This window comes from Theropithecus gelada, chromosome 1, assembly GCF_003255815.1.
Source record: "Theropithecus gelada isolate Dixy chromosome 1, Tgel_1.0, whole genome shotgun sequence".
NCBI classification, from domain to species: domain Eukaryota; kingdom Metazoa; phylum Chordata; class Mammalia; order Primates; family Cercopithecidae; genus Theropithecus; species Theropithecus gelada.
In genome coordinates this window covers 180,908,146-180,923,289 of record NC_037668.1, presented here as the reverse complement: position 1 = coordinate 180,923,289, position 15,144 = coordinate 180,908,146, and the positions used below count along the sequence as shown (strand labels likewise).

At 37.6% G+C, this 15,144-nt stretch overlaps 1 protein-coding gene across 4 annotated transcripts in view; it reads right to left on the bottom strand.

The window, feature by feature from the left end:
- Nucleotides 1-8,866: 8,866 nt before the first annotated feature.
- TRMT1L (tRNA methyltransferase 1 like) overlaps nucleotides 8,867-15,144 on the bottom strand; it is a 40,009-nt gene continuing 33,731 nt past the window's right edge. For 2 of the 4 annotated variants that reach the window (XM_025362566.1, XM_025362572.1), the window contains 3 exons: nucleotides 14,681-14,743; nucleotides 11,165-11,291; nucleotides 8,883-11,055 (listed from right to left, as the gene is read on the bottom strand). In XM_025362566.1, the coding sequence (XP_025218351.1) occupies nucleotides 10,803-11,055; nucleotides 11,165-11,291; nucleotides 14,681-14,743 (443 nt within the window). In that variant the 3' untranslated portion in view covers nucleotides 8,883-10,802. Of the gene's footprint in view, nucleotides 11,056-11,164; nucleotides 11,292-14,680; nucleotides 14,744-15,144 lie in introns of all 4 variants that reach the window. The other 2 variants (XM_025362556.1, XM_025362581.1) reach the window with 2 other exon arrangements.

Below are 15,144 nucleotides of genomic sequence, written 5' to 3'. Positions count from 1 at the left end.
CAGCTAATTTTTTGTACTTTCAGTAGAGATGGGGTTTCACCATGTTGGCCAGGCTGGTCTCAAACTCCTGACCTCAGGTGGTCCACCAGCCTCAGCCTCCTAAAGTGCTGGGATTACAGGCATGAGCCACCATGCCCAGACTTTGCCTGCATCTTCACGTGGCCTTTCCCTCTGTGTCTATGTCTTCTTTTCTGTCTAAGGACACCTGCTATTGGATTTAGGATCCACCTTAATCCAGGATGATTTCATCTCAAGATCCTTAATTACATTTGTAAAGACCCTTATTCCGAATAAGGTCACATTCTGAAGTCTGAGTAGGCATGTCTTTTGGGGGCCACTATTCAATTCATTATAGTACACTCTCAGATCCCTCAAAATTCAAGTCTGTCCCACATGCAAAATACCTTCATTCAATCCAACATCCCCCTAAATCAACCTATTCCAGCATCAGCCTGTACATCTAATACCTCTTGTAAATATTTTTTAACCCACAAAGCCCCAAATCTTATCTAAATCAGGTATGGGTGATACTCTTGGGTATGATCCATCGTAGGGCATAATTCCTTTCTATCTGTAGACCTGTGGACTAGAAAACTATCTATCTGCTCCCTAAATACAATGGTGGGACAAGCATTGGATAGCCAATCCCATTCCCAAAGGGAGAAGGAGGAATGAATAAAGGTATCACAGATCCCAAACAAACTCAAAACCCAGCAGAGAAAATTCCATTAGGTTTGACAGCTTGAGAATTACCCTCTGCAGCTTAATGCTCTGCTCTCTGGAGTCATAGTGTTCCACACTCTGGGTCCATGGAGGCTCCTTTGGCTCTCCAGGGGGGCCACCTGTCTGCCCTCTGCTTCTGCACCTGTGCCTCTGCTTTTGGAGTTATTCTTCTTTCCTCTCAAAAGGTAGCACATGTTTGCAGTTGAGTAGCCCTATCAGCCTGTTCCCTGCCTGTAGAATTTTGAGAGTCCAACAACCTTTTGCATTTTGTATAGTCTCTGTCCCTTTCATTCTAAGCTGGGCGATGTTTCTGCTGCTATAACATTCTCAAAATCCTTGTCTGTCTCCCATGTCTCATCCCATGGAGGTCCATGCCATTAGACAAGGGAGATCTTGTCTTGATTGATAGACCTATCTCTTGATAGATCCTTCCTGGATAACCCCATCTCTATTTCTGGCTTTTGCTAAGACAGTTGATTACATCCACGAGTCACACCTAATCTCTTCAGCAAAAGGTTGTCCAGCTGCTCCCTTGGCCCTCTCTCCACAGCATGCCTTTCCAACAGTATATTTGTTACTTAGCATCCTCTGCAATCAGGATAGGATGAGACTCTCGAAAATCTTCAAGTGCTGGTTGCTTTTTGCCTAATAGTTACCTCCTCAATTTATCTCTTTCCTCTCACATTTTATTCTAAGCAGCAAGGAGAAATCAGGCTGCGCCTTCAACACTTGTTACTTGAAAATCTCAGTTAAATATCCAAGTTCGTGGCTTATAAGTTCTAGTTTTTACCCAACAGTAAAACATAACTTAGTGGGTTTTTCTGTTTGTTTTGTTTTGACAGGTAGTCTTGCTCTGTCACCCAGGCTAGAGTGCAGTGGCGTGATCTCAGCTCACTGCAACCTCTGCCTCCTGGGTTCAAACAATTCTCCTGCCTCTGCCTCCCAGGTAGCTGGGACTACAGGTGCACAGCGCCACACCTGGCTAATTTTTTGTATTTTAGTAGAGACGGGGTTTCACCATGTTGCCCAGGCTGGTCTCAAACTCCTGAGCTCAGGCAATCTCTCACCTCGGCCTCCCAAAGTGCTGGGATTACAGACGTGAGCCACCGTGCCCGGCCCTGTTTTTTTTTGTTTTTTGTTTTTTGTTTTTTAGAGGGTCTCACTATGGTCTTTCTTAACTATAACTACTGTGCAGTAGCTATTCACAGGCATGATCATGGCACACTACAGCCTCAAACTCCTGGGCTCAGGTGATCCGCCTGCCTCAGTCTTCTGAGTAGCTGGGACTACAGGTGCATACCATCATGCCCCACTAATTTAGCCAAGTTTTATGCCACTTTATATCAAGGATTGCCTTTTCTCCAGTTTCCACTGTTAGGTTCTTCATCAAAGACCTCACCAGAAGCATTTATTAATATTCATATTTCTACCAACATTCTGTTCATGAGAATATATTCTCTAAGATAAAAAGCTTTCTATAACATGTACTTCACTTCCTTTTTAGCCCTCTCAAGAGTCACATTTAACATCCATATTTCTTCCAAGTTTTTCTGTCTTCAAGGCAATCTAGGTGGGAATTCAAGACCAGCCTGAGCAACATAGTGATATCCTGTTTCTACAAACAATAAAAAATTTAGCCATATATGGTGGTGCACACCTATAGTTCTAGAACAAAAGCAAGCAAAACTCAAAATGGATTTAAGACTTAAGACCTGAAACTATAAAACTGAACTGAACTACCTGAAACTGTAAAACTAGTAAAAATAAAACACAGGGAAAAAGTTTTTTGACACTGCTCTGGGCAATTATTTTGTTTGATATGACCTCAAAAGCACAGGCAACAAAAGTGAAAATAGACAAATGTGATTGCATCAAACTAAAATGCTTCTGATACAGCAAAGGAAACAATCCACAGAGTGAAAAGACAGCCTACAGAATGGGAGAAAATATCTGCAAACCACACATCTAACAAGGAGTCAATATCCAAAACATATAAGGAATTAGAAAAACTCAAAAGCAAGAAAACAATCTGATTAAAAAATGGGCAAAGGACTTGAATAGACATTTCTCAAAAGAATACATACAAGTGGACAATAGGTATATGAAAAAATGCTGAATATTACTAATCAGGAAAATGCAAATGAGATATCACCTCACATTTGTTAGAATGGCTATTGTGCAAAAAGGAGATAAATATGGGCAAGGGTATGGAGAAGGAACCCTTGTACACTGTTAGTGGGAATGTAAATTAGTATAACCCTTATGGAAAACAATATGGAGGTTCCCCACAAAATAACAATAAAGCTGGGTTTGGTGGCTCATGCCTGTAATCTCAGAACTTTGGGAGGCTGAGGTAGGAGGACTGCTTGAGGCCAGAAGTTCGAGGCAACAGTGAATCATGATTGTGCCCCTTCATCCTAGCCTGGATGACAGAGCAAGACCCTCTCTCTAACAAAACTATATGATCCAGCAACCTCACTCTTGGTATTTATCCAAAGAAAATGAAATCATTCTGTCAAAGAGATATCTGCATTCCTATGTTTATTGCAGCCACTCCAATTTTGTTGCAGCATTATTCACAATAACTAAGATATGAAATCAACATAAGTGTCCACTGATGGATGACTGGATTAAGAAAATGTGTATATATACAATGGAACACTATTCAGCCGTTTGAAAGGGGAATTCTGTCATTTGTGACAATGTGGATGAAACTGAAGAACATTATGCTAAGTGAAATAGGCCAGACATAAACGAATACTACATGTTCTCACATGTGAAATATAAAACAGTCAAACTCACAGAATCAGAAGAACAGTGGTTGCCAGGGGCTAGGGGTTGGGTATAGAGAGGGATTGGGAGATGCTGTCAAAGGGTATAATTAAAAATTTTTTTAAAAACAAAGATGCAAAGATGAAAGAAGAGATAATGCAATGCCATGGACTAAATGTTTGTGTTCCCCAAATCGTATGTGAAAATCTAAGCTCCAATATGACAGTATTTGGAGTTGGGGGCCTCTGGGAAGTGATTACACATTGTATATACATGTAATAAGATATCCCATGTACCCCCAAAATACGTACAATTATGATATATCAATTTAAAAATACAAAATAACCCTAACAGAAGTACTAGAATGTAATGTGAAATGTATATCACAGAAAGTAATAAAGGCCAGGTGTGGTGGCTCACGCTTATAATCCTAGCATTTTGGGAGGCTGAGTCAGGAAGACTGCTTGAGCCCAGGAGTTCAAGATCAGCCTAGGCAACATAGGGAGACCTCATCTCTACAAAAAATTTAAAAATTAGCCAAGTGTGGTGACTCATGCCTGTGGTCCCAGCTACTCAGGAGGCTGAGGTGGGAGGATCACCTGAGCCCGGAAAATCAAGGCTACAGTGAGCAGTGATTGCACCACTGCAATCCAGCCTGGGAGACAGAGCAAGACTTTATATCAAAAAAAAAAAAAAAAGTAATAAAAAGATGGAAATAGAGTAAAAAATAATAAATAAATCTACCCAGAAGGTCTGAAATCTGAAAGTTTCAGGAAGAGAAAGATGGAATGAAGGAAAGAAAATTATTAAACAATGTAAGAAAATTACTCTGAGGTGAAGGACTTGAATTTCTTAATTTATTTTCTTTTCTCTTTTCTTTTTTTTTTTTTTTTTTGGAGAGGAGTCTCGCTCTGTCACCCAGGCTGGAGTGCAATGGTGCAATCTTGGCTCACTACAACCTCTGCCTCCTGGGTTCAACCTCCACCTTCAGGATTCTCCTGCCTCAGCCTCCCAAGTAGCTGGGACTACAGGCACGTGCCACCACACCTGGCTAATTTTTTGTATTTTTAGTAGAGACGGGGTTTCACTGTGTTAGCCAGGATGGTCTCGATCTCCTGACCTTGTGATCCGCCTGCCTTGGCCTCCCAAAGTGCTGGGATTACAGGTGTAAGCCACCACGCCCGGCCAGGACTTGAAGTTCTCAAGAACCCAGAGAATGCCTAGCACAAATAATTTTTTTTAAAAGATGTACAGCAAGCATAATATAGGATAAAAAGATGCTAAAATTTTCAGAAAGCACACGCGTGCACGCGCGCGCGCGCACACACACACACACACACACACACACACCCTCTCTGTCAAAAAGATCAGAAATCATAGAATGGATGTCTCAAAAATTGTTTAAGAAAATTAAATCATCTGTATCTTCTGTAGATTTTTTTTTTTTTTTTTTGGAGACAGAATTTTGCTCGTTACCCAGGCTGCAATGCAATTGCACAATCTCGGCTCACTGCAACCTATGCCTCCCGGGTTCAAGAAATTCTCCTGCTTCAGCCTCCCCAGTAGCTGGGATTACAGGCATGTGCCATCATGCCTGGCTAATTTTTGTATTTTTAGTAGAGATGGGGTTTCACCATGTTGGTCAGGCTGGTCTTGAACTCCTGACCTCAGGTGATCCACCCGCCTTGGCCTCCCAAAGTGCTGGGATTACAGGTGTGAGCCACTGTGCCCGGCCTTCTGTAGTTAGAATTTAATAGATAATGCCTAAAATGGAATACAGGAATACTATTGAATACTATTGATATATTATTTTCTTTTTTTTTTTTTTAAGAGATGGAGTCTCGTTCTGTCGCCCAGGCTGAAGTGCAGTGGCGTGATCCTGGCTCACTGCACCCTCCGTCTCCCAGGTTCTAGCAATTCTCCTGCCTTAGCCTCCCATGTAGCTGGGATTTCAGGCACACGCTGCCACGTCCAGCTAATTTTTTGTATTTTAGTAGAGATGGGGTTTCACCGTATTGCCCAGGCTGGTCTTGAACCCCTGAGGTCAGGCAATCCACCCGCCTCTGCCTCTCAAAGCGTTAGGATTACAGGCGTGAGCCATGGCGCCCAGCCTGGTATATTATTTTAAAATAGTAAGTAGATTCTTAGCTTATCTCTTTCACTCCTAAGAATTAACTGGACTTACTAAATAATGTATATGTATTGCTTTGGCAAAACCAAACCAAAACTAGGTGAAAATAAAACACTTGCACTCTTGGCTCATTTCTGTACCTAAATATGGTGTAACCTTGGCCAAATATCTTAGTTCTTTAACCCCATTAGCAGTGTTTTCTCTGATGGAGGGGTTGATGTTGTCTATGGTTCTTTCTATCTGTAAAACATGAATTGCTTTATCTTTGAAAGTACAGCAGGTCCTCAAAAAAGTGTTTTGTTAAAATGTTGATGACCAAAAAATAATCACTTCCCTGGTGGCGCCGCTGTCTGTGTGGAGTCTTCCTGCTCTCCCCACATCTATGTGGGTTTTCTCCTGGTGCTCCAACTTCCTCCCACATCTCAAAGATGCCCATATTGGGTCACTGATGTGTCTACATGTGCCAGTGTGAATAAGTGTGAGTGTGTGTGTGTGAGTGCACCTTGCCATGGGATGGGCATCCTGTCTAGGGCTGCTTCCTGCCTTGTGCCCTGAGCTGCTGGGACAGGCTTTGGCCATCTGCTACCCTGAACTGGAATAAACAGGTTGGAAAATGAGTAAATGAACACAAATTCTTGTAAAATAAAAATTTGTGAAGTAAATCATAATCATAAAGGTGTCTATGACCAAAAAAAAAAAAAAAAAAGATGCAGTACAACAGTGCTCAGTGAGCCCACCATATTTGTTACTGTGTTTGAACTGTGCAGTGGTAGGATGTGCTCCTTATAATTTTTGCTTTGCAAACATTTATTACTCAATTTAAACCCCCCACCATTACAATTGCTGTCACTCAGATTTACCAAAACTTGGGTAAATTATGTTGTTTTTATTGATCTTTCTTAGATGTATGCATGGCTCACATGTATTTCAGTGTTTAATATTAGAAGTGTTTGGGGTCTCTACTTAGAAGTTTGGTGATGTTTTTGTGACCAGGAATGTGGTGTAGGGACTTAATTCTTGTTTATATTAATTATCCTATGGTTAAATTGGTTTCATTGTAAGTCATTTTGTTTAAAGTCACGTTTCCAAGAGCCTATCAGCAGCAGTAAGTGAGGACTTACTATATATAACAAAATCTTTACGGATTTGGACTTCAGAGAGTAGATTCTCACCAAATGTATTGAGATTTTCAAGTTGTAACTGATTATTGAGAGAGATCTGGAGTTCAATGGGCTTTTATCTTTTAGCTTCAAACGGTTGAATTTGCAGTGATTTTTCTATTAATCTAAAACTAAAGCTCTGGAACAATATTGGCCATAGGAAATGAGAACGAAGTTGATAACAGTGTTTTCTATATAGGCATAGATTATAAAGCATAGTGGTTAAGAGGTTTTAGAAATGGAAAATGTACAATAGGGCAGTGGTTAACTATTCTTTTGTGATTAATTCTGTTCCATACGTTTCTACCGGACTGCCTTTGGCCAAATAAGTATTAAAGTAATCTTCTATTTTATGTACATCTTTATGTGTTATTCAATAAAGGAAGATTACCAAGTGGCTAAAGCATGAGCTCTGAAGTTGGCCCGGGACTGGATCCTGGTTCTTTTACTAGCCAGTTTTAGAGTGGCACTGGATAAATAAGTGAATCTTGTTTAGCTTGAGTTTCTTTTTCTATGAAGTGGGGATGATCATAACTACTGCTATGGATTATATAGTCTATGTAAAGACAGCACTGTGTAGTACTAAGTCTCATATAAATATAAGCTATTACAATTACTATTCCACTTTCTAGGGAATGTTTTTCCTAGGATTCTGCAAGCTGGCAGAATCCCTATCTTGTTGGGTCTTACAAGAGTAGGGAAACTGGTCAGGAAAAAGTGGTATTCTGAGAATAAGAGTTTTGGGAAGACTTCGATGAGTTGAGTATCCTAAATCCCAAACTCCCCACTTGAAGGTGAAGGAACCCCTTAGATATGCTTGTTACCTTGACTGACCAATCCCTTAATAACCTCACTTAAAGGAGTTAGTTACCTTGCACAAAGAAGCCCATATGTCCTATCCCTACAATCCCTCATTGTTTCCAGGACACAGTTTGAGTCAGATCCCAGCATGTCCCAGGGAGACAAATACTAAGTGTGGTCTGAAAGAGTCTTTTTTTGGATCTTAATATTGATAGGTGGAGAATATCTGTGGAACTAGATTCTGAGTATGTAGGACCTTGAAAGAAAGGACATAAATTGGGTCAAATGATTATTATGGGTAAACCTATAGCAGAGATTTTGGCTCAGTCTATCAGACTGAACAGCTCGAAGTAGTCCTTTTTACTTGGTGGAAACACATTTTGACTCAGCAGTGGCTCATCTAAATTAGAGATGGTATGCCAGAAACTCCTTGGTATGATGTAGAGAAAAGAAATCAAAGAAGAGGGGCCATGTTGGGGAGGGTTTCATATGAGTGATCCTCTAACTGTATCCCTCATAAGAGTCCAGTCAACTCTCTTTACCAAGGCATTGAGAAAAACACTTGGTGAGCAGATCACCAGCACTCCTGAAAAGCTGTATAGTCTGTCTGTAGGCCAGAGATGCCAGTGGGAGATGCTTCAGTGGGAATGCACTCCATGATTCAATGTGCATTTTCAAGACTGTATTGTGTCAGAGACAAAGTAGTGCATTCAATTGCTAGACTAGAAAGGTGGGCATGGTTACTGTAATAGCAGGAACCACAGGATAATCAGTATAGTCTAACATGAGGTCTGGCTTTGGCTGAAGGATCATGTGATCTAAAGAACGAAAATAGATAGTCCTATTTGGTTTATGTTACTAAAAACTGTCTGACTTGAGCCACTATAGTAATCATGAGCCCTTATCTAATTTTCAGGTCTGACTTAATTCAATTTTTGGAGGCCTTGGAGAAAGGACTCTGACATATCACAAGTATGTATTAGGTATCTCTTAGCATTCTCCAGAGTAATCTGGGGCCATTTACCAGAGCAGTTATACAGTGCAGAAAGAAATTCCTAGACCTTTTGGGCTCACCAAATGTGTTGAATTAGTTCTAATTTTGGGCAACCAGAATATCACACATTTATTCAGAGTGGAGTCTTGTGGAAGTCAGTAGAAGTGGAGTTTTGCCCCAAGTCCACCACAGTGACCCCCAAACCCATCCCTTGGTTACCTCTCCCATTTCCTGAGTGTATGGCTAGAGTATTAACATTAGCAACTAGCAGAGTCAACACACTGGTTTCCTTAACTGGTTCTTTTGTTTATCAAGTTTTAATGAAAGGATACAACTGATGTAACTTTACAACGTGATAAACATTTGCAGTGTCCCAAATTACTACTATTGTTACGAGAATAAGATTGCTCAGGTTGCTAAATGGAATTTTTAAAGTATTTCCTCTTTTGGTTGATGTAGTACCTGATCACAGAGTTCTAAACTACCTCCTATCAAATTTTTCTTTGAAAAATCTGCCTTTATATGTGAAATTAATATACACATATATTTTAGATAACAGCAATTTACAGGTTTTTAAAATTAAATTAGGATCTTTGCATTAAGCCCTACTCATCATTGATCAACATATATCATGCTGATAAGCATTTAGCAAAATTTGGGACTGATATTCAATAATATGTATTAAATCAGATAATCTGAGTGCTAGGATAGTTTGCCTCCTGGATTTATACTAATTTTTATTTTTAATAATATGAACAAAAAACTCATTCTGCTCATTTGTAGGTTATAATTTTAACTGGCAAGAATTACAGAGCAGAATTTTTTTAATGGTCATTATAGAAACTAGCTTGCACTTCACCTATTTCTTGATTTTACTGAAATTTATGACCACATTAATTGGAGAAAGGAAAATAAACTGTCTTGGGAATATGCTGTAATAGCACAAAGAGATTTTCCTTCATTTCTGCAAAATTAATATTCTATATTCATCTAATGCCCATCCACCAGATTTTTTGGTATATGTTACAGAAGTACTTTTTTCTTAGGTAGTATATTTAAACCTTTCAGTTATAATAATTACCACCCCCTCCTCCCCCAACCCCTGACTTAATGTTTGTAAAAAGTTACATACCTTAAGAAATATTTACGGATAAATATGGATTAAATCCTTGAGACAAAAACCCAAACTTTAAACCAAATCCTTTCATCCAAAATCTTATATTCAAATGAAGTAAAAATTCCATTAAGGAAACAATATATTTTTTTTCAACTAATTTTTATAGTTACATCAGCCTGGGCTAATTATACAAAAAATTTATACAAATACAAAACCAAATATACCAAACCAAACAACAACAAAAAAACAACCCCCAAACCCAAAAACTCTCACTCTATAAGGTGACAAATTTTACTTCTGAGAGGTAGTACAACCAACCAAATGAATACTGTACGTGCATTAACTGAGGCACTTAAGATCACCCAACCTGTTTAATTTATAACCAAATCTCCCCTCTTCAGGATTTCAGTGCTCATGAACAAGTATTAGAACAATGGTCTCAATTTATTTTGACAAAATCTTACTTTGAAGTTTACTCATTTAGACCCTAAAGTTATAAAAATAAAGTACTTCTATCTCAGGCAAGTATTTAATTTCTCAAAAGCTAGTAAGAAATGAAAAGATCAATGTGGGGAGAAGTATGATTTCTTAAAAATGGGTACATATTTTAGTTTTCTAATTGTGAAAAACATTTATGACCTGTAAGAACATTGTTCTTCCTATTCTATTCAGGGTCATTTTAATATGTGAGCCTTCAGCTTCATTTTGTACACTACAAATAGGAAAACATAAACATCATGAATCAGTTTAAGCAGAGATGTGATTAAGAATTGTAAAAGATAGCTTTCATAACATATATAAAATTCCAAACACTTTGCATGTGAAAATTTTCCGAATGATTAAGCAGTAGGGTGATCTCAGTGAGACTTGGCTTCATATGAAATGTTTCCATTAAAATTTTAAGTGTGCCTTAAAACAAAAAGAACTTGGAAAGCAAAGCTCCCAAACCAGCTAAGTTAGAAACTGGTCAGTTTCTGAATGAAAATGACACTGTCTTTTTATTTTTACTCTACTGAATTGAAAGAACAGAAAAAGAACTACAGTTGGTATAGAGAACTATTAGGCCATCTATACAGACACCTGAGAACCAACTCTTTTCTACGTTTACCATCTTCTGCAGCCACTTGCTTCTGCTTTGTCATTCACTGACATTTCAACTCTTTCAGTTACTGTATCTTCAGATGCTGACTGGACAAGGCTTTCTGACTGTCCTCCAGTGTAGGTGGGGGTGCTGTACTTTAAAAGGATAGATTTAAACTGCATCAGAGGTGCATCTGTGCGTACACCCATTGGGTCAAAATGAGTTCGGCTTACTCGAAAGCCTGCTTGAGATAAATAGCACAAAAACTTCTTTAACCTGCAACAAGGAAAGAAAAGAAAAAATAATCAGGTTTTTGTATTTTTATTTAAATCACAATATTATTAAAATATAAAATATATACTTTGTCATTCACTGGGTGTCTTACTTTGGCATATTCATTCCTTTAATGCTGTGTCTGTGAATGTTGTAATAAAAGGGAGGATGTTCAGTACTGACATCAGTCTTTTGCTTCTTGCCTAAATTTGTGATCATTTCATTACTTTTTCTCTTTCCTGCAACATACACATACAAAGTTAGCATGCTCTTAAAAATTACAAGCCAAATACTTTTATAACTATATATTTGTCTCAAGTCTAAATCCTGACACATTATTTCAACCTGTCTCTCCAATCTTAATTCTTATATTCTATTTTCACTGTCCTTCACTTATGTAATTTTCATATTTAACTGTCTGCTGAATCAGAACTTCCTTTCTACCTTCTTCAACTTCAAGTCACACTCTATTTTGTCTCCTGTAGGAAGCCATCTGTGAATTTGGGGCCAGTCACTTCACAGATTTCATTGTTGGTAATACTACACTACACTACTCAGAGTTTGATTAAGTTCTGTCATTTTTTTCTTTTCTTATGGTTCCTTAATGTGTGTCAAAGTCCTTTCTCCCCAAGTTATATTCTAAGTTCCTAAGGACAATGTCTTTCATTTTTATACCTGTATTTCTACTGAGTGCTCAGTATTGGATACATAGTGGGTCTTCCGTAATCACAAAACAAAGAAAAACAACACAAAGTCTTGAGAGCTTGGACAGAGAAACTGATAAAAGGTCAATGTTATTATCTCATTGCCTATTTCTCATCACAGCACTTAGTTTTTTCATTTTGAGTGAAAGGAAGACAGCAAGTAAGATTTTAGAACTGTATCCTTCCAAAAATCACAACATGAAAACAACTGAGATAGCTATCCAATACTATAATGAGATTTTGCCTGGTGTTCAATCCTTGATTATTTATATATGAATGTTATGGTCAAACCTTACGTCCTCAGGGAAAGTAATTAACATCTGCTTAAGGAAAGTATTCAGAAGGTGCCAGGGGCATTGACATACACCTATAGTCCCAGCTACTTGGGAGGCTGATGTGGCAGGATCGCTTGAGCCCAGGAGTTTGAGTCTAGCCTGGGCAACATAGCAAGACCCTGTCTCTTAAAAAAAAAAGTATTAAAAAGGCAAAGTTGATACATAAAATGATAAATTACATTCAAAATAAATATAAATTATTGCTGAATTGTTGCCTTTTTACATAAAAACATAAAGCAAAAAGGACAACCTGGGATCCATCCATCAAATCAGAATTATAATTTGAAATCTAAAATTTGAAATTGCATGAAATCTAATGAGGCACCTAGTCAAAGGATAGATACCCAGATTTAGTACAAGTTTTAGGAGCATCTGAGGCAAAAAATCTGATGTAATACCTTAATAGTGACTATCATCAGCAGTATACAGATTTTTTTTTTGGCCCAGTAATTTCTTCCTTTTCAAAAAATTTCAACTTTCCTTATCAATTAAAGGGTATATCTGTAGGTTTGTTACATGGGTAAATTGTGTAACGCTGGGGCTTGGAGTCCCAATAACACCAGCACCCAGGCAGTGGGCATAATACCCAGCAGGTGGTTCTTCAGTCCAGGCCCCAACCCATCCCTCCTCCATCTAGTAGTCCCCAGTGTCTATTATTCCCACTGATGTCCATGAGTACCCAAAGTTTAGCTCCCACTTATAAGTGAGAGCATGGGGCTTTGGTTTTCTGTTCTTGCATTAGTTTTATTAGGATAATGGCCTAGAGCTCCATCCATGTTGCTGCAAAGAGCATGATTTTGTTCTTTTTTATGGCTGCATATTATTCCATAGTACATATGTACATTTTCTTTATCCAGTCCATTGATGATGGGCACTTAGGTTGATTCTATGTCTTTGCTATTGTGAATAGCACTGCAATCAACATATAACGTATCTTTGACAGAATGAGTTATTTTCCTTTGGGTTTGCATAGTACTATCATTTTAAGATTTTATGTGTTGACCAATGGCCTTAGAATAACCATATAATTTAAGAGTTATAGAAGAGCCCACAAAAATTAGTCTAATTTCCTTAATTTATATATGAGAAAGGCTCACAGATTAAAAACAATTTTTTTTTTTTTTAAGATGGAGTCTGGCTATGTTGCCCAGGCTCACACAATCCTCACACTATCCTCCCACTTCAGCCTCCTGAGTAGCTGAGATTACAGGTGTGTGCTATCGTGCTCTTGGCTTTTGAAAATATTTTTAAAGCTTATTTGTTTTACTTTATCCTAAAAAGGATTTAAGACAATTTTGCTGAAGGGGAGGGACCTGGGTGAGTTTATATAACAGCGCCTGCAGTAGGATAATGATCTTAAATCTAATTTTTTTTTTTTTTTTTTTTGGAGACAGTCTTGATCTGTCACCCAGGCTGGAGTGCAGTGGTGCAATCTTGGCTCACTGCAGTCTCTGCCTCCCAAGTTCAAGCAATTCTCCCACCTCAGCCTCTCAAGTAGCTGGGATTACAGGCTTGCACCGACGCACCTGGCTAATTTTTGTGTTTTTAGTAGAGACGAGGTTTCACTATGTTGGCAAGGCTGGTCTTGAACTCTGACCTCAAGTGATCTGCCCATCTCAGCCTCCCAAAGTGCTGGGATTACAGGCATGAGCCACTATGCCCAGCAAATCTAATATTCTTTACAGTGTATAATGCTTCTTTGTCTTCCCTCCAACAGAGAAATTAGGTAGAATGTATCAATTTAAGTTATCAAATTAAATATATCAATTTAAGTTATCAACAGAGAAATTAGGTAGAATATTATCAATTTAAGTTATCAAGATGCCAAATGAACATGGCTGTTGGAAAGAGTATACAGTAGGTATTTAAACTATATACTATTAAAAGGAATTTAAGTTTCCTTTCTTTGAAGGTCAACACTAAACTGTTGAGCAACTAATAAAAAATTACAGCTTATAACTAAAGGCCACCGCTCTTTCAAACTTAACACTCTACAGTCGTCTTTTCATCTGTATTCAAAAACACATCTGGAATCTAAAGTTTTTTAAAAAGCAAAACAAAACCTTAGACATTAAGGCAATGATATTTTAAATCTTAACGTCCTTTTGATATGAATTTACAGTGCCTAACACAGTTATATTTAAAGTATGCACATATCCTAAATTATATGAAAGGCCATATAATAAAATCTTTTGGCTGGAGAATGAGGTCTTCTGGTTAAATGGAATTGCTATAAATCATATATTAATGAGCAATTTTAAAAAGAATTAGAATAAAATTTTATCTTAACTATAAAATTAAATATAACTTTATCATATCTAAATTGATCTTATTTTATTCACATGATTCAAGATCATACAGTTCGTTCAAAGGGATAACCATATATTACAGATGTGAACAAAGCATATGTTAACAGAAATTTCCAATGTGTGAATGTTGATAAACAAGTTTTACTACAGTTTTGTTGTCATTTAATATGAAATGTATTTTTAAGTAGGCTATCATGGCAATCTCTTTTCTTCCTACCCTTTTGCTATATGCCATTTTGACCTGATATGTACAAATGTACACACATATATGCATACATACCTTGTGCAATGTAATTATCTGTTGTGGTGTCATCTGTAGTTTTAATAAATACACCATTTTCTTCTAAAAAAAAAAAAAAGCAAATGGGAAAAGAAAATATTTTACAGAATGACATAAAGCAACTCAACTCAAAGTTTAAATAAAACTTTATGAAATTCCATCCACACTATTTTCATGAATATGCAAGAGACTCTGTGGCCAAACTGAACTGCAAAAATTACATTGTTTAACCCTCTATAATAGCAGCTTCTAATTATTTATGAGAACACTAGGATATTCAATAGGCTCACCTTTATATCAACAGTCAAGATACAACTACAAAATTGGCTGTTTGTACTAAAGAGAAAAAAAACACATAGCTTTACTGAATGAGAAGTATAAATCTAGTTTCTGTGTCTCCATAGATATTATAATTTTTGGCCACATTACTCCTAAAGTTTCTTTTTCTAGAAAGCAGATCTAGG